This window comes from Polypterus senegalus, chromosome 4, assembly GCF_016835505.1.
Source record: "Polypterus senegalus isolate Bchr_013 chromosome 4, ASM1683550v1, whole genome shotgun sequence".
In the NCBI taxonomy this organism is placed as follows: domain Eukaryota; kingdom Metazoa; phylum Chordata; class Cladistia; order Polypteriformes; family Polypteridae; genus Polypterus; species Polypterus senegalus.
This window is the reverse complement of record NC_053157.1, coordinates 23,283,023-23,308,940: the sequence shown is the minus strand read 5'-3', so window position 1 is coordinate 23,308,940 and position 25,918 is coordinate 23,283,023. Positions and strand designations below refer to the sequence as shown.

At 39.6% G+C, this 25,918-nt stretch overlaps 1 protein-coding gene across 1 annotated transcript in view; it reads right to left on the bottom strand.

Moving 5' to 3' along the window:
* adamts12 (ADAM metallopeptidase with thrombospondin type 1 motif, 12) overlaps positions 1-25,918 on the bottom strand; it is a 623,896-nt gene that overhangs the window by 92,685 nt on the left and 505,293 nt on the right. Inside the window, exon 19 of the mRNA XM_039750336.1 lies at positions 13,798-14,811. Within this exon, the coding sequence (XP_039606270.1) occupies positions 13,798-14,811 (1,014 nt within the window). The remainder of the gene's footprint in view (positions 1-13,797; positions 14,812-25,918) is intronic.

The window sequence follows — 25,918 nt, the reverse complement described above, 5'->3', positions numbered from 1 at the left end:
AAAAAATTATGAATTGACAATACGACAGATATCCACATAGCAAAAAACATTCATTAACAAATTGACAGATATTCACAGTTTTCAATCACCTCTTAAACACTTTGAAGGAGTTGGCAGTTTGGATGGAGGTGGGCAATTAAGAGCTACATCTCCATATGCAGAGGTACTGACCCATTGACTATTCTGTTGGCAAGCATCAAGGATTACTACATTAACCTTTAGAAAAGAACAAAGAACTCTCTTGTGTATAAAATGTGGTGATAAAAAGTACAACTCAGAGACCTTCTTTCAACATTCAGGCATATCCTGCAGGGCTTTTAGCTTTCTTCACAACCAAAAAGCTGCATGAATAAACAGAAATCAGAAATTAAAATTACAAACCACTGTGAGATTCCAGATTGGAGACTGAGAAGCCCAAGTATGTAGGAAAAAGAAGAAGTGATTGAAATCAATATAACTTTGCCTCATTTTATACGTAAACATGAGCCTATTCAGTCATATTAAATAGTTCAAGTCATTAGAGACTGCATTCTGTTGTTATAAATGATTATTTACAAGAAAACAAGCAGCAGCTGGAAAGATCATCCTAATTTACCTCATGTAATTATAACTAATTGTAAGCACTCTGTATAGGCTGACAAGTCTTGATCATGGCCCCTGTCTGTTCAGCAGTTGATTGCCTTAACTAGAACAGCAGTTGTTATTCACATCTTTTCTTTAAAGGCAATCTGGCTGCTCCATTTATAATCCTAAAGAATTTCACTTTTACAGTATGATTAAAGAAGATGAGTATCATCTATGGATTTTAGTAAAATCATGTTTTATTATGAAAAATACATGTCTCTTTAATGGCTTCTAGCAATGCACTTCTTATTGTAAAAAAAATATATGTATATGCGCCTGGAAATTCAGTATCTTCAACTTTTATACCTGATTTAAGATAGTCAAGATACTTGAGCAATACAGCAATAAAAGTACAATCATAAGCATAAAAAGATTACATCCATCCATCCATTATCCAACCTGCTATTATCCTAACTACAGGGTCACGGGGGTCTGCTGGAGCCAATCCCAGCCAACACAGGGCGCAAGGCAGGAAATAAATCCCGGGCAGGGCGCCAGCCCACCGTAGAAAAAAATTACATAGTGAATTGTATTGGTTTAAATTGAACAACAATAGGATTTAATTTGCTTTGTGCTAACATGGCATGTACTATATAATTAGAGTGTTAGCAAAGACACAATGACTGCAATTAAAATAAAGCAACAAATATCAAACCAGTTCATGCCCTTACAATATATTAAATTAAAATCCCCCTATATAAAAAGACAGGTGTCTGTGTGGGGGTCTGTGTACCTGTGTGTCCATTTGGTTGCTATGTTTCTTTTACAGTATATACTATTCGGTGTGGGATCTGAAAAGTAGTGCTAATATTTGTGATGCACCATCTGTTGGAAAACAACGCAATGCATTTTATTACTACAAAATACATTCCAATAGAATATAACCCTGAATATGCCCAACACAGAATAAATGCCAGATAGACAGAAATCAGCTTATCCACCTTAATAAAAACACAAGTGTCTGTGTGTGTGTGTCTGCATATCCATGTGTCCGTCTGGTTGATGTGTCTCTTTTATATGTCATATGGTATGGGATTTGTAAAAGCAGTGCTAATATTTGTGATGCGCCATCTGTTGGAACAAAATGCAATGCACTTTATTACTACATGCATTACAAAATACATTCCAATAGATGGTACACTGCAGACATTAATGTTAATATTGAGTACGTCCAACAGAGAGTAACTGCCGGATGGACAGGAATCAGCTTATCCACCTTAATAAAAGGACAAGTGTCTGTATATCTGTGTGTCCGTCGAGTTGCTAGGGTAAGAAAGAGAAATTTTAAAATAAGTAAAAAATGTAGAAGGTTAAAAAAAACACAATGATAAGATACAAAATAAGGGTCTAACAATAAGTAAATTGGTCATATCAGCCTATTCTGTTGTCCAGTGTTATCCATTGTGGTTGCAACTTTCTTGCACCTTCTAGGGATCTGCCAACAAGATTTAAGGCTATAATGTTAATGTGGTGTAGTGGACAATGGATTAGTAAAAATAACGAAAAATTGACATGCATGTTGGGAAGCCAAAATCCCCACACGACTAGGCTAGAGTCCCTAAAACAGGCCAATGAGCTGCTTTACCACTGCATTTCCCCAGCAAGACATTTTGACTATAAGAGTGGACAGTTTAATGAGCAACGGGAAGAGAAAATTGCTAAAATGGATGGCTATATCTGAAGAGGCAGAGTTCGAACAATGCCCATTACCAAAAACTCACCGTTCCTAATAAAAAAATCGGAGATGCTTCTCTTCAGCAAACCCTGGAAGGCTTGTGAGGGTAAAATGAATGCAGCAAAATACAGAGAAATCCTGGGGGGAAGCCTGATACAGATTGTAAAATTCCTATGCCTTGGGAGAAGATTTTTTTTTTCCATTTTAAGCAGGACAATTATTATTACTTATTATTTGGCTGACACTTTTATCTTCTTATCTAATGCCCCAAGAGTCTCTGCCTGCCTTCTTGGACCTTCTGGGACTTGAAAAATGTACCGAGAATATTCCATGGGTTTATGGAAGGCAGAGCTCAGCGTACTTGTGCGACAATTTACTGCCAATTACCCATCCTTCAGGGAAACATGCTGCTCACTACAACACTTATGTGTTGATACTGGGATACTGCTTGTGATTCACATGTGTGTGCTCATCCAGACTTGAGGCAATGATCTTTATGTGCGTGCCGATTGGCATGATTTCCACTTGCCTTAGTATTTCATGTGGAGTGGTTGGGAAATGTATAAATCTGTGTATTACTTCACGTACGGAAAGAGAGTTTAAAGTTTGGTGCAAATTTCGAGAAACGGCTCGTTCTGACACACCCAAATTATCACTATTTGAAAGCTGCATTTTACCAGCACTTTTATTTTGGTTGATAGCGTATGGTTCCTCTGCCTAGATGGAGCAATCATGTGTCATAAAAGGTTTGTTACAAGTGTCACTCCATCTCTCCCAGACACTTGCAAGTTCATTCCGTCTTTCCTGGGGATGTGCCTACTGAGGTCTCCCTGAACACCATCTTATGGCAGCTCCTAGCGAGTTAGGACTGTTCACGAGCTCTTCTAATTCCTGCTGAAATGACAAGGCATTTCCTGAATTAGGAAAATTGATAAAAGGCTTTTATTTCTACTCCTAAGAGATACTTTCCTACTCTGAGATGCTTGACAAATGTGGGCAGAAATCTCAGTCTAGTTGAGAAATTACAGCTGGATTTGAATAAATGGTTGCTCACTCGTAATCCAAATTGCAACCTGAAAGAGATTGAGCAGCTTTGCAAAGAAGAAGAAATGGGACAAAATGCAGCGTCCTAGATTTGCAAAGTTGCTGGAGACCTGTAGACACAGGCTGAGGCAGTCATGGCTGAATACTTACAGTATGCATTCAATCATTTTGTGTTTTTTATGTTTGCATTTAATTTAGATCGCTTTGCAGAAATCTGCTTTGACTTTAACATTCAAGAGTCTTTTTTGGTTGATCAGTGTCAAAAATAGATTTAATGTTGTATAACACTAAAATGATAAAAGTTTAAAAGGAGTGAATACTTTGTATAGGCCAATAATACAATTATTGGTAAGCAGGCAGTGTGATGTAGTGGTTAAGGCTTTGGACTTTAAACCCGAAGGATGTTGGTTCAAATCCCGCTACTGCCAATATGTGACCATGAGCAAGTCCCTTGACGTGCCTAGGCTTCAATTGGAAAAGCAAAAGAAATTTAGTCAATTATGTAGTCAATTCTCTTTTAGGTCAACAGATCAGATGCTTTTACATGTTCCTAAGATATGATGCCAACTCCAAGGTGATCGAGCTTTTTCAATTGCAGCTTCAAAACTCTGGAACGATCTGTCGTTGCACGTTAGGCAGGCTCCTTCATTTGCTATCTTTAAATCCTATTTAAAAACACACCTTTACTCCCTGGCCTTTAACCCAGTAGGATATGTTGACTGTCTGTGTACTTTTTATTATAAATTTCTTCAGCTCTTATATGTTTATGTGTTTCTGTTTCTTTTACCCTTTGGTTATTGTGCGTCTGATATGTTGGGTTTTATTGTAAAGCACTAAAGTGCTTTATAAATAAAAAATAAATAAATAATTGTATCATAAATGTTGTAAGTCACCTTGGATAAAGGCCTCAGCCAAATAAGTAAATGGTAAGCAGTAAATTATTCCAATGTTACTGAGTGTAGATACATGGCTCTCTGCTAAGCTGGTTCATTTGCAGTGCCTATTACTTCTGGGGATAGACTCTGGCTGTTCTTGCCATTATAATAAACATATAAAATGGATGGGTGGATAAAAGAAAAACATTATTCTGCCATTTCAAAGTGTTTTTTGGTTTTCCCAAATTAGTTAAAACATACTGTATATAGTATTAATATATTGTCAGGGATGCCAGGGGCCATGACCCGGATGTGGGTCTGTGCCCACCCTGGATCACGTGGAGGTTGCCTTCCGGGTTGCTCTGGGGGCCACGGGTACAGGGCATGGAAGCTCCACCCTGTAGGGGCCCGTGGTCACCGCCAGGAGGCACCCCAATGCCTTGGGGACCTGTTACCCCAGCACTTCCGCCACACCAGGAAGTGCTGGGGGGAAGATTTAGGACGGCGCCCAGAGAGCAGCCGGGAGGACAGCCGGCACTTCTGCCACGCTGGGGCGTGGCCAGAGGAGGAATGCCAGGAACACCTGGTGCTCATCCGGGAACCATATTAAAGGGGCCGTCTCCATTCATTCGAGGCTGGAGTCGGGAGGAGGAAGGACGAAGCACAGAGGAGGTGTGGAGGCGGCCTGAAGAAAGGCATTGTGTGGCCAGGACTGAGTATTTTGGGGTTTGTGCACAACTGGGTCTTAGTGACCATTATTTGGGTCTGTGTGACCATTGAATTGTCTGTAAATTGTGTAAATAAACGTGTGGTGGTTGAGAACAACATGTCCGCCTGTCTGTGTCCGGGTCAACTTCCACAATATATAGTAATATAATATAGACCAAATGAGGCCATTCAGTTGTCATAGTGGCTAATTATACTATGTCTGTCAGATTTGGTACCTGGTCTTAGTCTCCTGGTGACCCAGATCTCCCACACCCTACTAGGTTAACTGATTTCTGTAGATTAGCAGACTGGCATCTCTTGGATTCGCACAAATGAATTGGTACCAAAGGGGAATTACGATAAGTTGCAAAATCATCTGGAATGTTCAAGCAAATTATAGAAAAATTCCCGATCTAAATCCATTAAGTAGTTCTCTCGTGAAAAGCAGACGGACATAGAGACAGAGAGACAGACAGACAGACATTGGATTTTATATCTATATATAGATACAGATATAGATATCTTAAATTGTAGTGATGTGTGCGAAGACCCTGCCATGAGTGCTGAGATGACACTATTGAATGATTTTACTTAAGTTTTAATTTAGTTACAACTCTTGGTGGCTGAATCTTTTCTAAAGTCTGTCTATTTAACTAACTACTCCTCAAGGTGCCTTTCTTTAAAAATGCTGTTAGTTTTTTGCATCCACAATATGCCATTAACTGGAAATAAGCTAAAATTGGCAAGGAAAATATACATTAGTTTTGGAATAAATACATGGTGATTCATAAAGAAGTGAACACTTACATAAATACTCAATAACAATTTGTAAAGTAACTCTCACAGATTTTGTCTTAATTTTATAAATACTCAAAATATGTCCCTTGTCTCATCTTCTTATGTATATACTACCATGGCTGTCTATTTGTCTGTCCAGGATTTTAAATCACCTGTAGCTCACAAACCGTTTGACCTATTGACCTGAAATTTTGTACACATATCCTATGTGATGTCTACTATCCGCTTTCATGGTGATGACTGACCTCCAAGGATATTCGTCTTTTTATTTTATTGTAGAATCAACTCTCGGCAGTGGCCAGCAGAGAAGCTGTGTGGCTCATGCGTACAGGAGACGTTCTCATCCCTATCACCTTCTCCGTCACTTCCCCTACCTCTTCATATCTTAAATCATTCTTAAGGCAGATTGAAGACTTAAGTAATTGCAACACAAACACCAATGTAATCAGTTTTAAAGCGAAAAAGATGCCGATGAAAGAAGAGAAGAAGCGAGCCGCTAGGGTGGAGAGAAGAAGAGCCGCTCAGGATGTAGTAAGCACATCAATCTCTGAGCAAACGAATGCTAAACGTGCAGAGAAAGAGGATGAAAACTAGGAATGCTCAAGTCAAGTGAATTTACTGCATGATATCATGCAATGTGCCGTTACTAGTACATTAATAATGCAGTGCAATTCACTTTAGCCTCTTTGTAGTACAGTGCATTCAAAATTGCTGCAGGCCCATTAACTTTCTAGGTGCTTTATTGTGTTGTAGATTTAAATCTAAATTCTTAAACTTGCTATTTTAACCCATCAATCTACTATCAATATCTTATAATGACAAAGTGAAAATGTATTTTCATAAAAGTTTTCAAATTTATTAAAAATCAAAAACTTAAATCTCTCATTTATATTAGTATTCAGACCCCTTGCTGTGGCACTTCGAATTCTGGTCAGGTGCATCCTGTTTGCTTTAATTATCCCTGAGGTGCGTCTAGAAAAGACTGGGGAACTCCTGTGGAAAACTGAATTCATTGAACGTCATTTAGAAAGGCACACACCTGTGTATGTAACATCTCACAATTCACACTGCATGTAAGGACAGAAACTAAGCCAGTAAGCCCAAGGGACTCTCTGTAGACTTCTGCGATTGTGGTGTGGCACAAATCAGGGCAAATGGGATAAAACCAGTTCTAAAGCTTGGAGTATTCCCAGAAGCACTGTGGCTTCAATAATTGTGAAATGGAAGAAGACTGGGACCATCAGGACTCCTCTAAGAGTTAGCTTGTCGGCCAAACTGAAGTCCGGGACAAGAAAAGCCTTGGCAGGGAGGTTATCAAGAACCCAGTGGTAACTGTAAACAGAGCTGGTAAACTCTAAACCAGGAGTCCCCAACTCCGGTCCTGCAGGGTTTTTATTCTAACCCTTTTCTTAATTAGTGACCTGTTTTTGCTACTAATTAACTTCTTTTGCATTTATTTTTGTTGACTTGTTTTATTAAGATTTGTTCCCCGGAATTTCTCGTTTCGTTCCTCTGAGTTGCTTAATTTCTTTCCTTCAGTGGCACCCAAACAGAAATGAAATATGAATTGAGTGAGCCAACAGAAGACCACCTAAGTTCCTTTAACTTACTGAAACTTTAATCTCCTTGTGAATGAATGCACTTGTCCCAACAGTTTTCCCCACTAGCGGAAACATTTTTGGAATTGCTGAAGAGGAATGTTGTCCAAGGCCTGCAGCAATTTTTCTTTGACTTCCTCCACGGTACAAAAATGCTTTCCTTTGAGTTCTTTTTTCATATGTGGGAACAACAAAAAGTTGCACGGAGCAAGATCAGGCGAGTAGGGAAGGTGGTAAGAACTCCAAGACACACAAGTCAATTCAGAAATCTCTTCAATAGTCCAACGACGATCTTTATAAATTGCATTACAAACTTTTTCAAGATTTTTGTTATTCCTAATTGTGGAAGGTCAGCCAGATCTTGGTTGGTCTTCAAGTGACATTTCCCCTCGTTTGAAATTCGAAAACCACTCTTAGACCTGTGTTTTACTTAAAGTTTCCTCTTTAAAAGCAGCTTCAAACATCACTACAGTTTCAGCAGCTGCTTTCCCTAAGAGAAAACTAAATTTAATGCAGACTCCCTGTTCTTTATGATCACAAATCACAAAAATCACAGAACACATTTAATAAAGTCCAAGAAAAAATGACACAGAATGCTGTATGAACAATACAGAGTAACGCCACTTGCAGACTGCCACAGAATACTGTAAGTATTCTACATCTAGCGGTGAAATTCGCAACTAAGTCTAGATTGCGTGCCAGGTATAGATTCCGGTTATTATTGGGCACCCCCTTGTACATTTAAGAAACTGTTGATTTTCTCTTTTCTAAGAGCACTGATAAAATATTTTGGGGACCTGAGTAGATCAGCATTCCTGAGACCTCTACCTTTCTTTATTTTCTGATATTGTATGATGGTCACAGTTTGCTGGTCTTTTTTTGGTTAATTTTATATCTCATTATTGTTTGGCTGCTAATTAAGGAAAAAGAAACAATTAAGGGGTCTGAGTCTTCGAAGGAAGTAAATTAAAATTACAGTACAATCCCTCTTAATTGGCCTACGGATTAACCGGCCTGTTAAAGTAAAATAAAATAAAAAAAAAAAATGATCCTGAGTTCTTCTTTATATTATATGTAAGCACTTGCTTCTTTCCTGGAAGGTGAGAGGCCTCCTATGCTCACAGTGTTTTCCGTTTACATATTCCTTTATGAATTTTCCACGATGCCTTCTTCTTTCTATCTGGCAGCTCCCCTGCTTCTCCCATTGGGCTTCGCAACAGGGGAGTCACCCTACCTGCAGGACCAGCTGCCTTCACACTGATCCGGTAGCCAACCAATCCCTGGCTATGTCGGGCTCCATCCGAACCGAGACTTGGGTTCTTTCCCCAGCAGCCAGGGTGCTCACACTGGGGCTAAACCAGTCCAAAACCTCCATGACTGCTGCTGCCTTTCGACGGCCAGTCGTCTTCAATACCGCTCACTCCACTCCTCTGCATCGGTTCACCTCCCAGCTGTCTGTCTTTGCTCTGAATCTGCTCTCTCACTCACTCTCCTGCACCGGTTTTCCTCTATCTTCCTTCTCCATTAACCTCCCATTCTTTCCAGTTCTCCCCCTAGCCGCCTCGCGCTTCTATTTATCACGGGGACGTGGATCAGATGTGGCAATTAGCAGTTCCCGGGAACAATTACGGATACGGACGACTCCTCACCTGTGCACTTAAGCTAGGATCGCCCGCATCATGAATTCCCCAGGAACCGACTACACATACTCGCTAAGCGGCGATTATTTATTTAAAAAGTGGCCTTTTTGACTTGAGCTGTGGACCTGCTACACCACACTGTCTAGTTGTTGTTCGAGAAAAAAATCAGTGTGCAAAATCATGGATGAAACCTTGTGGATATGGTTTCTTCAGGAACATTAAACAGGTACAGTACATACCTTAGAGAAATATTTTTCTATATGAAAATAAGTATGCGTCGGATTAACCAGACAAAATGGCAACCGGCCATGGGTCTAGTCCCGATGTGGCCAGCTAAGAGGGATTGTAATGTAATTCAAAAGAAGTTAATTAGGAGCAAAAACAAATCACTAATAAACAAAAGGGTTAGAATGAAAACATGCAGCCTCCAGGACCAGAGTTGGGGATCCCTGATCTAAACTCTAGCAGAACTTCAGAAGTCTTCTGCTGAGTTTGGAGAACTTCAGAAAGGCTACCGTCTCAGGAGCACCCCATCAATATGGTGCTTATAATAGAGTGTCTAAACATAAGCCACTCTTGAATAAAAGGCAAACTATAGCCCATTTGAAGTTTGCCAAACAACATTTAAAGGACACTGGTCTGATGAAGAAAAAATTAAACTCTTTGGGAAGAACTTCAAGCACATTGTTTGGCAAAGACCAGGGTCTGTTCATCACCTGCCTAATACCATCAATACGGGGAAGCACGCTGGTGGTAGGATCATGCAGGTGCTTCTCAGCAGAAGGGACAAAGAGACTGATCAGAACTAAGGGAAGGATGGATAAAGCCCAATACTGAGAGGTTCTGGAAGAAAATATGCTCAAGAGTGCATGCAGCCTCAGGCTGGGGGGACATCTCAGGAAAGAGAGGGGATTTTAATGTAGTTAATTACCAGTTTTGCCTTTGACAATGCCTCTCTGTTGGAGGCGGTCTCCGGCCATTAGACTTGTATCAAGGAAACTATTATGAAACATAATAACAAATTATTGACATACACAAGGATTATAGAAATATGATAACTACATACACCGATCATCCACAACATTAAAACAACTGACAGGTGAAATGAATAACATTGATAATCTCATTGCAATGGCACCTGTCAAGGGATGTGATATATTAGGCAGCAAGTAAATGTTCAGTTCCTGGAGGTCTTGTGTTGAAAGCAGGAAAAAAATGGGCAAGCATAAGAATCTGAGCGACTTTGACAATGGCCAAATTGTGATGGCTAGATATCTGGTCTAAGCATCTCCAAAACATCAGGTCTTCTGGGGGTGTTCTGGTGGTTAATACCTACTAAAAGTGGTCCAAGGAAAGGCAACTGGTGAACTGGCTGATGGACAGCCAAAGCTCATTGATGCACATGGGGAGCGAAGACTAGTCCATCTGGTCAGATCTCACGAAAAAGCTACTGCAGCACAAATTGCTCATAAACGTAATGCTGTCCATGAGAGAATGGTGTCAGAACACAAAGTGCACCACAGCTTGCAGAGTACAGGGCTGTAGAGTCATAGACCAATCAGAGTGCCCATGATAACCATTTTCCACCACCAAATGCGCTTACAATGGGTAAGGGCGCGTCACAAATGGACCAAGGATTAATTGAAGAAGATGACCTGGTCTAAATAACTTTTTCCTTCAGATCATGTGAATGATCAGGTGTGTGTGTGAAGAGATGGCTGCAGGACACAGTATTACAATCTACCTTGCCACACTGCAAAAAATTGTTCAGGAATGGTTTGAGGAACATGAAAAAGAATTCAAGGTATTGACTTTGCCTCAAAATTTCCCAGAAGAGCTGAATAAACAAGTCCGATCTACTGGGGGACTCACATCGGAACTTACAGGACTTAAAGGATCTGCTACTAATGTCTTGGTATCAGATACCACAGAACACCTTCAGGCATCTTGTGGAGTCCATGCCTCAATGGATCAGAGCTGTTTTTGTAAACATGAGAATGACCTACACAATATTAGGCAGGTGGTTTTAGTGTTGAGGCCGATCAAGACTGACAAACATATAACACAGACGAGGCTGGATGTTTACTTGTTATTTAGAATTCTAATTTCTCTTGGCACAAATAAACAGTTTTTCTGATACCAAGCCTTTAAGGATGAAGCCTGATATTGTGTGGAGTTGTGGTTGCTGTTGCTCAACATTCAAGTGGAAGATTCTTCTTGTAATGGAGTGAACTCTTTCTCTTTACAATGTCCTTTTCTCACTTTGTTTCTTTGCGGTGTCCCCTGCAAATTCACAGGAAAAGCATTACTCTTTCTGGTACACAAATTTGCGCTCTGAAGTTCCCTTCTTGAAGTAATGGATCCTTTTTAAGTCTTCTGAGACTGGGCTCAGGCACTGGCACAAAGCTTGGCTTGGCAGAGTGGATTTCAGCTTTCAGGTCCACAAAGAGTAGAGATCGTCAGCTTTCTGCTCCCAATGTAGAGAGCAGCTCAGCAGCTTTTTTGGTTTTAGAGAGTACAGGAGAGAGAAGAGATGTATGCAGTTACTTTTAAAGGAAGCAGTAACCTCTGGTGATTAAATTAAAGCCACTTTCAGTTACAGAATCATTGCCAGTTCATTTTGCCCATCAAAGTTGTCACTTGTGGAATTATGGCTCTTTGTTTGTGCTTATACATCTAAAATTTGAAATAACTTATCGATAAAAATTTGCCAGGCTAATACGGTGGAGCACTTTAAAAATAAGCTAAAAACTCATTACTTTAACATGGCTTTCTCATAGCTTCATTTTAGTGTAACTCTGATATTTTGTAGGCGCATTTAGTTATCATTTTTTTCATGTCTCCACAATCCGTACTGACCCTTACTTTTTCTGCTGTTCTTTTTCTAGATTTCTGTGGTGGTGATCTGCGCCACCACCACCAGATCAAAGCACCATGCAGTCCCTACATTGATGGATTGAAGCCCAGAGGTCCACATGACCATCATCGTCTAATTCTACCACATGGAGCCTGAAAACCAAGGGGACTTATTTAGATAATTTATGTTAGGTAGAATGTCTAGTGGGTGCTGGGTGGTCTTGTGGCCTCAGAACCCCTGTAGATTTAGTTTTTTCTCCAGCTGTCTGGAGTTTTTTTTTCTGGCCTCCTTGGCCATTGGTCCTTACTTTTATTTTATGGTATATAAAAATAAAATTGGGCAATACTCATTTTTTTTATTTCTTCATCCAGTAAAGCACTTTGAGCTACATCATTTGTATGAAAATGTGCTATAGAAACAAATGTTGTTGTTGTTGAGTGTTCATTTGGCATCTCAAGGAGTCTGCAGAGATGTTAGTTCAGCTCTGATTTGCACCTTTGCTATATGATGATGTACAGGTATGAGCAAGAATACTACAAGATGCACTTAATTCATGTTCTCAGAAATGCAAGTTGGGGGTGAAGCTGGATTTCTGCATCCCTCTTAAATCAGCTGTCTAGCGTGCCACTAAAAGACTGGCAGAATTCCCACTTTGTGCTACACAGCACAACAATGACAAGATGCAGTCAGCTAAAACAATGCTGGAGTGGTTTTGGGACAGAGTGGACCATCCAAAGTCCAGACTTTAAACCCCATAGAACATGAGTGGTCAGACCTGACGATCACACTTTACAGTTGCTTCCTATCCAATCTGAATGAATTTAAAAGGATCTGCAAGGAAGAATGAGATAAACTGTCTAAATCCAGCTGTACAAAATTTGTAGAGACATCCCACCAGCAGATTCGGAGCAGTAATTCCTTCCTAAGGGACTTCTGCAGGGTCTGAATACTTTTATGAATAAGAGAAATCAATTTCTGATTAAATAAAATTGCAAACCTGTATGACAATATGTTTCACCTTTGTTATTATGGATTACTGAATGTAGACTGATGGGCAAAAATGGCCAAATTAAAATAAATCTAAGACGTAATGAAATGTGCAGGAAGGGAAGGGGTCTGAATACTTTCTGAATCCATTGTATAGTAAATAACACATATAATAAAGACAATAGTGTGACAAATATAGTATAATAACAAGAGGGACAGAGATGGAAGTGATGGTCTACTACAATTTACCAGTACTGACAATGCTAACTTAACACCCTCATTCAGGCTTAACACTCAAAGAAGCAACTCCACCGACCGCATAGGTTCTAAAATCAGACACAATGTCATAACAGCTCTTATGGATCATATGCTAAATCCTTGGAATTTGTGTGTGTCGTATTGTAGGTGTGTATATAGATTTCCATTAGAGGGCTAATGGGGCGGTTGGGGATGTTGCTTGAGGGGAATGAGTAATTCTTAACCCCCACTTCAAAAGCCCTGCTATGCCACTGGCAATAACCCAATAATCAATACAGAAAAACACAAATCTTAAACCATAATGTCTCAAACAAAAATTTCAAAACAATCTCTCAACACAGAACTACAAAGTTTAACAAATGTAATGGATGTGTAATACTTCATGGTTTTAACTCCTTTTTATTTTGCTAGCCTCACCTTAATGCTAATAAATCACAACTGAAATTTTAAAAGATTAGGACTAAACTAAGATCTGAACTAAACTCTAACTTATTTAAGTAAAACCTGAGTGGAGTAACCATGGATGGTGGGCATGAAAAACTATAACCAAAAAGAAGCAGATCAGTGTCCAAAACAGATTAGAAAAACAGTGTCCACAAATTAAAAATATTTCATTGCAGCATTAACAATTATGAAATACATTTAAATATTAGGAAAAGATGAATGCATAAAACCAACTTTTAAGAAAAGTGTTATCATTATCTTTATTGAAAGGCAAGGCATTTCCACTCACCTGACTCCAGTTCCCAGTTACCCAATGCACAGCATTGTTAGAATGAGGATTGTTGGAGAAGTGTTCATTGTCTGGTGTGGCGGTAAAAGAATTTTCTTGATCAGGACCATAGCTTCCTGGCATTTCTGTGGTACAAGTATTTGAACCCCGGTTTACAGTCTTCTTGAGATTGCTTTTGAAGATGTCAAGTTTTGGAAATTCTGTTGTTATATTGTAGGGGTTAATATTTTTCCTAAAGATGGGTAGTTTGCTGTCCGGGTGAACTAACTGTGTAGTTTTAGGTGTTTCTGTATTTGTATAAATGTGCCAGCTGTCATTCTCCTTAAGGACAGGTCTCTCCGTTGGGCGATTCACTTTAGATTTGAAACTGGCAGAACTGTTGCTCATTGAAGGCAATGTTGAATTGGTTGATGTGGGATAAATTTCTGTGGGAAATTCTGAAATTTCTTCAGACACTGGCGTGGAGTCATCAGTCAAATAGTCATATCCTGTAGTAAGCCTGATATTTTTTTTATTAATGGTATCAGCTTGACTATCTGGAGTGCTCCCATGTTCTTCACCTAAAAGGAAATTATCTTTTACAGTCTCCTTACTTTTTTCGTAGTCATTTGATAAAGATTTTTTGGAATTATTTACTGGGATTAAGTGTTCATTGTAATATTCATTATTCTTGTCTTCTTCCACGATGGAACTTGTGCTTGACGGAGTTACCAGTGTACTTGGCAAAACAGTTGTCCAAAATGTCTGTGAGTAAGTTGGTGGGACTGTCACATTCTTTATTCTTTTGGGCAAAGGCATATTCCGCACAGGACCGCCAGTTATTTTTTTGGATGGATTAAACAATCGTCTGATCTTTGGGTACTGTGAATGCAACTCCTTTTTATGGAAAGGACAGCTTTGAAGCCCGCAGAGAGATTTGGAATATGGCTTCTTAGCCATATCACAGGCCCCTTTGGGAGTTCCTGCACAGATAATCCTCCTTGTCCTAACTCCTCCACCACATGAGACTGAACACTAGGGAAGAAATGGACAGAAAGAAGGAGCATGCTGTAAATGAATTAAAATAAAAACACTTTGGTAAAATTTTCACTTTCTGGACATTTAATGAAAACATTAAGTTCATTACAAGCATAGGATCTAATCTAAATTAAACATCCATCCAGAGATTGATTGTAGATTGTCACAGATAACCGTAATTGAGACACAGTAAGCTAAACAAAATCCTAGTAATATTGGACGTAAAGAACACACAATTCAAAAACAAGGGCACTCCAACCAATGACACACTGCACCTAAAGAAATATTCACCCTTGGACAATGAACAATAAAAGAAGATAGATAGATAGATAGATAGATAGATAGATAGATAGATAGATAGATAGATAGATAGATAGATACCCACCACATTTTAATATTATTAGATAAAGTTTTGATGTATCGAACAGTTAGTTCTTTCAAAGTTTTAGAGCCCTTATATATTTAATAAGTAATATTTTCCAAACTGCACAAACATCCTGTTCCCATATTCTAAAGGAATACAAAGTGATCCAAACTCTAATACTCTTTATTAGCTTTAATCATTCAGTGACATTTGTGGAAGTCATCTCCAAATTTAACTGTTCTTTGGAAAGTCGAAGAGAACCTCTTTTTGTACCATTTATTATTTTAAAGTTTCTGAATTAAAAAAAAAAATCAATCTTAGTAATAGATTTGGAAATGAAAGTCTATGCATTTCTGTGTCTTATTACAGCCTGTTTCGACATAGCTGATGTAATATTTTTAGAACATTTATCAGATTAAATAATCATCATCCTTATTAAATTAAAGAGTAATGACATAAAGTAACTTTCAGTACAACACACTTTAGAATTCCTTGTTTTAATCATGGTAAATCCTTTTTGCTACTTATCTTGTAAAACATTTATGCTTTGCTTTACAAATCACCTAAGAATTTAGTAGATATTTTGAATTTACCAAGCTCATTGTTCTGTGAGAATTAAATAGCAGCAAAATGTAGCAACTAAGACTATACACAGGATGGCAAAATATTCAATCATTCCTTTTAATCTAAAATAAGGTCAGCATCAGCAACAGAAAAAAGCGGCAAAGTATGCTAGTTTAATGGGGACCACACACACACACAGAGGACATACAGCATTTCGTGTTAACTATTTTCCTAGTATGCATGTGAACAAATGAAGCATAGGTTGCACATAATTATGAGAAAAGGGATGAAGCTGAGAAGTGCCCTTGAGAGCAGAGTGTAACCTGCAGTGGCAGAAGCATTCTGTCCTTCTGATAACGCATCTCATCAAGGTCAGGGGTGCAGGGATACCAGGATACACAAGATGGAGCTTCAGCCTGGTGACCCTGTTGCAGTTACAGAGCCAACCAATTATTCTTAACTGAAACATTAGGATTAAATGCTTTTCAATGCCAGAGGCTCATGGAATGTGGAGCTGAAAGAAAGGATGTGGCATGCTATTTGAAAGAAGAAAAGGCAGGGCTGAGAAAGGCAGAGTTGGGAGTTGGAAAAGAAAGAAGTACTTTTTAAAGGCAGACAGTAAGTGAGATACCCTACCTGAACCCATAATGGATTTCTATGGTGGCTTTTCATTGAAACTGACTGTGGACCTTTCAGAAGTTTATTTTTACGAGACAAATGCAGACTGAATTTTATTTCTCTCCTCCATTGTTAGCTGGTAATAGCACAGTTACATTATTAATGGACATACTGTGTATTGTTAGAATCCATGTATGTTAATCTGATTGGAATTGCTTGGTTACTGTGAGTTTAAACTAATTTATATCTTAATAAATATGCTATGTAATTAGTATTTTTACTAATTGCATTTAACCTTTGAATTTTTTACAGCAACCTGAGCCTACAAATAAATGAGAAGTGCTATAAAAATAAACTTAATTAAATTTAAGAAATGATCAAAGAAGCAATTCAGAATTCAGAAGTGATTAAAATGCATATTGCTGTCTTCCATTTAAGGGTATTTGCATACATTCTGGTCACACCATGTAGAAATGACACTTTTCTTACATGCCCTACCTTCCCATTTCAGGGCACCATAATGTTTGGGACACCGTAACGGCAGACATATTTAGTTGTTTGTTGCATATTCCTTGCATGTAATGACTGCTTGAAGTCTGCAATTTACAGGCATCACCAGGTGCTGAGGTTTTTCTCTGGTGATGCTTTGCCAAGCCTCTATTGCAGTCATCTTCAGCTACTGCTTGTTTTAGGGGCTTGTCCCTTACGTTTTCTCTTCAGCATATGGAAGGCCTGCTCAGTTGGATTAAAATTGGGTGACTGGCTTGGACACTCAAAAATTTCCCTGTGCTGCTTTAGCAGTGTGTTTGAGATCTTTATCTTGTTGTAGGATGACATGCCAGCCAATGAGGTGGGAGGCCTTTACTGGAACTCGAGCAGATCAGATGTTTCTCTATACCTCAGAATTCATTGTGCCACTGCCGTCAGCAGTTCCATCACCAATGAAGAGAATGTGCCTGTACCTGTGGCAGCCATACATGCCCAAGCCATAACATCCCCAGCACTATATTTAACAGATGAGGTGGTACACTTTGAATCTTGCGCAATTCCTTTTTATCTCCACACTTTGCTCTTGCCATCACTCTGATGCAGGTTCATCTTTGTCTCCTCTGTCCACAAGAACCTCCCTAGGCGCTTTACAACACAACAGTCATTCACCCATTCACACACACATTCATACGCTGGTGATGATGAGCTACTATGTAGCCACAGCTGCCCTGGGGCACACTGACAGAAGTGAGGCTGCCGAACACTGGCGCCACCAATCCTTCCGACCACCACCAGCAGGCAAGGTAGGTTAAGTGTCTTGCCCAAGGACACAACAGCTGCATTCTCATGCCGGGAGCCAGGATCGAACCTGCGACCCTCCGATTGCTGGACCACCCGCTCTACCGACTGAGCTACTGCTGCTGTTTGATCTGTCAAGACAGGCGTTTGGGGCTTTTTCTTTACCATAGTGAGGATTCTTCTGTGATTCTTCTGTGATTAACAATGGAGGCCTTGTGGTGTTATGGGTCCACAGCTCACTGAGCAAAGGCCATTTTTAAATAATCACCGCACCCGAGGCGGCTTCGTGAGGGGCGATGTTGTAGCGAGCCGCGGGGCAGTCGTCGATGTGGGCGTTTCTCACCGTGTGCACAGGTGAGGAACTGCCCACATTCGTGATTGCTCCCGTGGTTAATGCTACAGCTGTGATGGCCCCTCACGTTATAAAAAAAGAAGCACGAGTCGGTTGTGGGGGGATGAAAAGAAAAAGGAAAGAAAGGAAAAGAGGATGGAGGTTACAGGGAGCGAGGAAGCATGCGGTGCAAGAGAGAAGGACAGGCGGTGCGTGCGTGCGTGTGGCGAGCGCACGATCGAGGGCAGCTGTAAGGAAGCTGGGGTGTTGGGCCTACACCCAGGCGATTGATTTGGATGTCACTCCAGCTGAGCAATTATGTAGCAGGAGTGACCGAGGGAAGGCGACTGGCCGCAGAGAAGCCGCGGAAAGGCAGCGGAAGTCGGGAGACTTGGTTCTGGAATCCCCAACGTGGGCGACCTGGCCGTTGGTTGGAAACCAAGTTCCCCGAGACTGGGATGAGTGCCATACCGAAGCCAGGGTTCGGGAGGTCTCCAGTCTCATGTGTGTGTTTCAGGAGGGCAGCTGCAGAGAGCGTCTTGCCTGCTGCTAAGCCCAAACGGGATAAGCAGGTGAGACGCTAACGCCAACAGGAAAGATGCACCAGGCTTGTCGTCGTTGTTATTGTTTTAAAAAAAACAGCTTCCTGTAAGAAACATTTTACCTCGTTTTAAAGGATTGCTTTTTCTTATTATTATTTTAACCTCCACGTTTTACCTTTTATGGATTATTTAATGAAGAATTTGGAGCACTGCACTTTACATGGAACACTGTTTTGTTTTGATTGTTTCTTTTAATAAAAGCACTGTTGCACCTTTTGTATACCTTCCCCTTGCTCAGTAATTTGCCTCCATTGACTAGCTCATCGGTGACATTACCGACGGTGTTGGGTTCAAGTGCTTCCAACAGCAATGGGAGTGTGGAGCCAGAACCCACATCGTCACAGGCCTTCCTTGGCTTACCAGTCCCTTTGTGATTATTGAGCTCACCAGTGTGTTTTTCCTTCTTAATGATATTCCAGACAGTTGATTTTGGTCATCCTCAAGTTTTACTGATGTCTCTAATGGTTTTATTCTTGTTTATCAGCTTCTCAAAGACTTATTTGACTTTCACTGGAACCGCTCTTGTCCTCATGTTCAGCAATGACAACTACAGGCTTCAAAGAGTAGAAACAAGCCAAGGTATCTTATGAAGCAATGAAACCTACCTGAGAAATCAAAAACACCTAAGAAGCCAATTGTTCCAAACATTATGGTGACCTGAAATGGGGGGACCATGAAGAAAAAGTGTTGTCATTTCTATATGCTGTGAATGAAATGTATGCAAAAACCCTTAAAGTAAGTCTGCAATGTGCACTTTAATCACATTTGAATTGTTTGATCTGCTATTTTAAATTGTGGACCAGAGGGGTAAATCAAGGAAAATTGTGTATTTATCCCAAACATCATGGAGGGCACTGTACTGTAGATAACAGAATCCCTTTGGTTTTAGGACTCAATAAATGTCTTTGCTTCCTTCTGAAAATATCACTCTGAGACTAATGTCAGGACATTAATAATCATGGGTGGGATTTTCTATTACAGTCTGTAAAAGGCAATTGCTGCGAAATTCACCATAATAAGATAAAATGACTGCACTTTTCCGTTTCTAAAAAAATACGATTTTTAAGTGTAGCATTTAACAAATTTAAAGCCGACTAGACTCGCACATGAATAAAGTCAGGGCAGTTCTATGATAACTAAATTGCATGTGTTAATGTAGCATAGCAGACTCATGAACACTACATTTGAAAAACAGAAAAATGTCTTTAGTTGTTTAAAAAGATTTTAATCGTTACCCGAATACTCATTATTACAAAATTAGAGACTGATAGTGTTTTATTATCGTAGGGTCCTAGGGCGACCCTTATTTCAATTTAAGACTCGTTATTAAGCAGACCTTAATCGAATGCCCCAAATCCCATACTCTTATCACACTGTTTAGTACCGTAGTTCAATACATCTCCCTTTCATTTACATTCAATAACCCTGGGAATTAGACAGAGTACTCCAATAGACAGGAAAGAAAATTACACATTATTCATGAATTATTGATAACAGGCCCAAAATATAATCATATATATCAACTCTATATATATCTGGTGTCCTTGAGTGTTTAGAAAGCCTCCTACAAATAAATAAAATGTATTATTATTATTATTATTATAAAATCCTAAGCTTAAAAGTGAAACGATTTTGTACAAAAATTTTATGTGACTTTTTTTTGTCACACTTTAAATCAGGCTTATTTTAAAACCTACCTCTTTTCAGAATTTATCAAACTTTAATGTGATGTTGTTAGATTTTCAGATTCTTATTCCATTTTTAAATTATAAACTAAAAAATATCAAGAACTCACGTCCTGCAAGACGAGACATTGTGCCAAGAGATTTAACCAAGCCCGGGGCCAGAAATAAAAGACAAAGAGTAGGACAGCTGCTGTACAGGCTTTTAAATGTTCGAAGCACTGTGCGAGATGCAGATCACATGGCATGGCAACTAGCAGCAAGCCAGCAGCTGATCGAGTAAAGAGGAGGTAAAAAAAACCCTGTATTTGTTTCCCATTGTATTACCATTTAAGAGGGGGTTTCGGTGGAGCAACCACATTTCCTTGGGGTGCATTCAGCCCCCCTCTTCACAAGGCGAGCGCCTGAGACACGAAGTGGCTGGCATGTAGTACAGGCCGGGTGGGGGGCTTGGCTAGCGAAGCGAGCAAGGGGGAACTGGCAACCTTTAAAACTTTGAGGGATTTCACTGTTACAGGTTTATGGAGTAAGCCATTACATCATGTTGCATCTCAGAGTGGATAAACTTGTTAATTTTAGGCCTACGAGGGTTAGGATTAGGGTTAGTGTTAGGGTCCGTTCTCGTCAAAATTGTTCCAGTGTTCCAATGTTCTAATCATTTGTAGTGTAGAACAGCACTTCAAGATTCTGTCATTTTGTTTAATGACATTGTTATTTTCCAGACCAAGCTATAAACATTTACACATCAGTTAATTGTATGGTTAATCTGTGCTATAAGAGCCTACAGATGCAGATTTCATTTTAGGAGCATTTGTGAATTTCTGCCACAGAATGCTTCCAAGCAACTTTGATGTGTCTTATAAATGCACTTTTTTATTCACAAGAATAGTTAACCCACACATCATTATGCATATGGAAGAAAACAAGTATTGTTCCATTAGAAAGGACAATAATGAAATATCAAGAAAAATCATTCTTTCCAACATTATAACTTCCCATTTAATATTCAGCCTGATTCTGGCTTTTGTTCTCAATATTACGTCGTTTATTCTTAAAATGAGCACTGTATTTCTATTTTAGACAAAATCGCTCCTAATTAAACTAGATTCAACAAATTCCACTCCTGGGAATGTCAGAAAGGTGAGTGTTTATGAAAATCTACTGAACTTCAAGTTCATCGCCTTTAATTAACCAATCACTTAGTTAGTTTTAACCTAGTCAAGGATGCCAGAGTTGCTTAGTTCTTCAAGTCAATTTACAACAGTAAACTCTGATTGCTCGCACTGCGCCTTCATCCACAGGAAAAACACTCTTCTATACAATATTCTAAAGCAAAAGAAGCACAGCCTTGGATTGCCAAATGCCAGATCAGATGCCGCCATACCATGTAAAACATTTATTACTCATTCTTGTGAGTCTTTAAAGTCAGTTTTCTCATCTTTCCTTCTGTTATTTTTCTATCCTGTGCTGTCTACGTCTGATCCTGTCCCAGCCCCTGCTGCGTCTCTCTCTCTCTCTCTTTACAGCTTAATCTTCTTGCAGAAGACACCTATGGGTTCTTTTAAACTCAAGAAATGGAGCTGGAGTAACGGTAGTCAACTAGGATGTTTGATGCTTTGCAGGATGTTTGCATACAGGCTCCAATATTAAATAAAGCTTGGGGACTGTTCCACAAAGTGCCAAAATAAAAAGATCTGTTTGCTCAGTTGTCTCCTGTCTGCCTTTTGTGCAACTCAGTAGGCCAAGTGTGACAAAACGTAATCCAAACATCTTATTGGATGCCATCAATAAGGTTGTCTCCTGTATCCCGTTTTGTATCTGTTGTAATTGGAAATAAGGTAACAGCTGCAAGAATAATTGAATCAGCAAGAGGTAATGAAGGAGTACAGTAGGACTACTTAAATATACATATGGATTGATTTTATCAGTGAGAAGGACTGAAGAGGCCATATGGTGATGCACGGTTAAGATAGAGAAACAAAACGTTAGGGCAGAATACAGTAATCCCTCCTCGATCGCGGGGGTTGCATTCCAGAACCCCCCGCGATAGGTGAAAATCCGCGAAGTAGAAACCATATGTTTGTATAATTATTTTTATATATTTTAAGCCCTTAGAACTCTCCCACACTGTTTATAAATATTCTCCGCACAGTTATACAGTAAACCCTTGTTTATCGCGGTTAATCCGCTCCAGACAGATAAATGAATTTCCACGAAGTAGGATTCTTTATTTATAAATCTAATATTTTCGCAGTTAGAGCATAGAAAACCTGTTTACGACCTTCTAAATACGTTTTATAACATTATTAGAGCCCTCTAGACATGAAATAACACCCTTTAGTCAAAAGTTTAAACTGTGCTCCATGACAAGACAGAGATGGCAGTTCTTTCTCACAATTAAAAGAATGCAAACAGATCTTCTCTTCAAAGGAGTGCGCATCAGGAGCAGAGAATGTCAGAGAGAGAGTAAAGTAAACAATGAAAAATCAATAGGGCTGTTGCGCTTTTAAGTATGCAAGCACCGAGATAAAGCAGCGGCAATGAAGGGATCAATGCGAAGGTAGCCTTTCAGCATTTTTTACAGGAGCGTCCCTATCTTCTAAGCAAACAGCTTCTGTGCAAACACAGAGAGAGAGTAAAGTAAACAATGAAAAATCAATAGGGCTGTTGCGCTTTTAAGTATGCAAGCACCGAAGGGATCAATGCGAAGGTAGCCTTTCAGCATTTTTTACAGGAGCGTCCGTATCTTCTAAGCAAACAGCCTCTGTGCAAAAAGCCTCTCTGCTCACATCTCCTCCGTCAAGCGCAGAGAACGTCAGAGAGAGAGAGAGAGAGAGAGAGCGAGATTAAAGCAAACAATCAAAAAATCAATAAGTGAGCTTTTGGACGCACCTCGATAAAGCGGCATTTCTTAGAGGAGCGTCCGTATCCACTAGGCAAACAGCTTCTGTGCAAACAGCCCCTCTGCTCACACCCCCTCCGTCAGGCAGAGAATGTCAGAGAGGGTGAGATAGAGGCAGAGACAAGCAAACAATCGAGCACCGCGCAGGAGGCATATCTTATAGCATTGAGGAGTTTTAGTTAATATGTAATACGTGCTCTGATTGGGTAGCTTCTAAGCCATCCGCCAATAGCGTCCCTTGTATGAAATCAACTGGGAAAACAAACTGAGGAAGCATGTACCATAAATTAAAAGACCCATTGTCCGCAGAAATCCGGACATACATATGCTTACATATAAAATCCGCGATAGAGCAAAACCGCGAAAGTCAAAGCGCGATACAGCAAGGGATCACTGTACACCATAAACTCATATCTGTATCTGTTTGAAACAGAGTTAGGGGAATCATGACTGTCACTTTGAAGTTTCATCTGTGTGGGCAAGTCAATACTCAGATAAATATCAATGCAAAAATTATAAAAATGGCAACAAAGTTCTAAATAAGCAATATTCAATTTGTATTACTGAAGAAAACAGAAAGTGAACCATCACATGATCATTACCAAAACTAACTGAAAAACTAGCATAAAAGAATCCTGCCTAAATATACATTATACTGTTTGCCCCTTGCAGCCGCACTGCTTTAAATGAAATATCATAAATGCTACAAGCTGCACTCATTTGTTATTTTACATACTGTAAGCAAACAGATAATTTTTACTTCTATCAAATATTAATTTAATTGGTGAAAATAAAATGGCCATTAATAAATATGTCCTAAGTAGATAGAATAATTTGTTGTAGCCTAAAAAAGTTCAGGGAATTGTGGAAGATTAATGTGTTTTTAAGGAAAGTATATGAAAAATGTAACATTCTAATTATGCTTGCATGTCTAAAAGATTTTATCATGCAATAATTCATTATTCCATTAAATATTTTTGATGAATTAATACAATAATGAGTAGAATTTAAATGTACAGAGTGCAACATCCAGCCAACTGAGATCAAATAATGCATGCTAATAAGGTGCTTAAAATGCTTTTGATAAATTTATTGCTGTTATCACATAGACCTTAACAAATTTATTCTATTAAGAGTCCTAAAAATAATCACTTTGGATGCCAGCCAAAGCAGTGTACACATATTTGTACTTCAGGGGAAGGTTTAAAATAACTACAGCATACTATTTCCCAGTTGATTCCGGGGTTCGTCAGCGGTGTGTTTTTGCTCCTACTCTGTTCAATGTTTGTATGGACTGGGTGTTGGGCAAGGTCGTGGGGTCCAGCGGCTGTGGGGCATCTGTTGGTGAAGAAAGACTCGCGGATTTTGACTTTGCTGATGATGCTGTGATCTTCGCGGAGTCAATGGAGTCTCTTATCAGGGCGCTCGAGAGACTGAGTGAGGAGTCTGAGTGTTCTGGATAAAAACAAGATCCAGGCCTTTAATGACCTCTTGGGCACAGCCATCAGCAGTGTGTCTGTCTGCAAAGAGAGTGTCAACCTTGTTGTGAGGTTTACTTACCTTGGCAGTGACATTCATGTCTCTGGTGACTCTTCCTATGAAGTCAGTAGACGAATTGGGAGAGCATGGGGGGTCATGAGGTTGCTGGAAAGGGGTGTGTGGTGCTCCTGATATCTATGCAAAAGGACGAAGGTCCAAGTCTTTAGAGTCCTGGTGCTTCCTGTCTTGGTATATGGTTGTGAGGCATGGACACTATCCAGTGACCTGAGATGAAGACTGGACTCCTTTGGTACTGTGTCTCTCCAGAAAATCCTTGGGTAACGCTGGTTTGATTTTGTATCGAAAGCGTCAGTTACACCACTACGGCCATGAGGCGCATTTCCCCGAAGGTGATCCAGCTCGTAAGGTCCTCATTGTTAGGGACCCGAGTGGCTGGACCAGGGCAAAGGGGTCGCCAATGTAACACCTGGCTGCGGCAGATAGAGGTTCATTTCCAGAGGGTGGGACTGGGCCGCGTGTCTGCCTGGGGGTTGCAAACTGGGATCCTAAACTGTTTCATTGTGTGGTGGGTGTTGTAATGCACTGTACCAGTGCCTGCTCCCCAACCTGACTTGACTTGATACTAAATACATTTTCATATTCAAAAGTCTTAGTCTTTGAAAAAACTTAGGGTAGGTCAATGACACGTATAACGAGGTGTCTAAAATACTGTTTGGTTATTTGGAGCTTCACCAAATCCTGATAATATTCATGAAGTTGTATGTTTTCCTGTTGTGTTCCTGTTATATTTCTAAACTCTGTTTATTATGTTACGTTACGTCACCAATGTGAACCTCTCCCCGGGTTCACTGTGTTACTGGGAGAGGAGGTAAGCACACTGTTGTTTTCTGTAGAATGCATTATTTTAAACTGCGTGAGTTAATCTTTTTTGTGTGTGTGTGTGACAGTAATGATAGTATGATCTTCTCTCTATATGGTTATTGTTTTGAATGATTGTATATTAGTTTTGGTTATTAGTTTATGTAAGCGTTCAATGGCCTTTCCATGTATTTTTTGCTAATATGAGGAATTGTATTGGCAGAGCATGAATGGTCATTTTTATATGTTTTCTGTCTTACCATTTCAGGTATGTCATTATTATTATTTTTTTGTATAAGTGCAAGATCAAATTTGTAAGGCTAGGAAGTAATTCAGTACAAAATATTCATGCTAATACCGAGGTGTCCAGCTCTTATTCTGGAGGGCTGCTGTGGC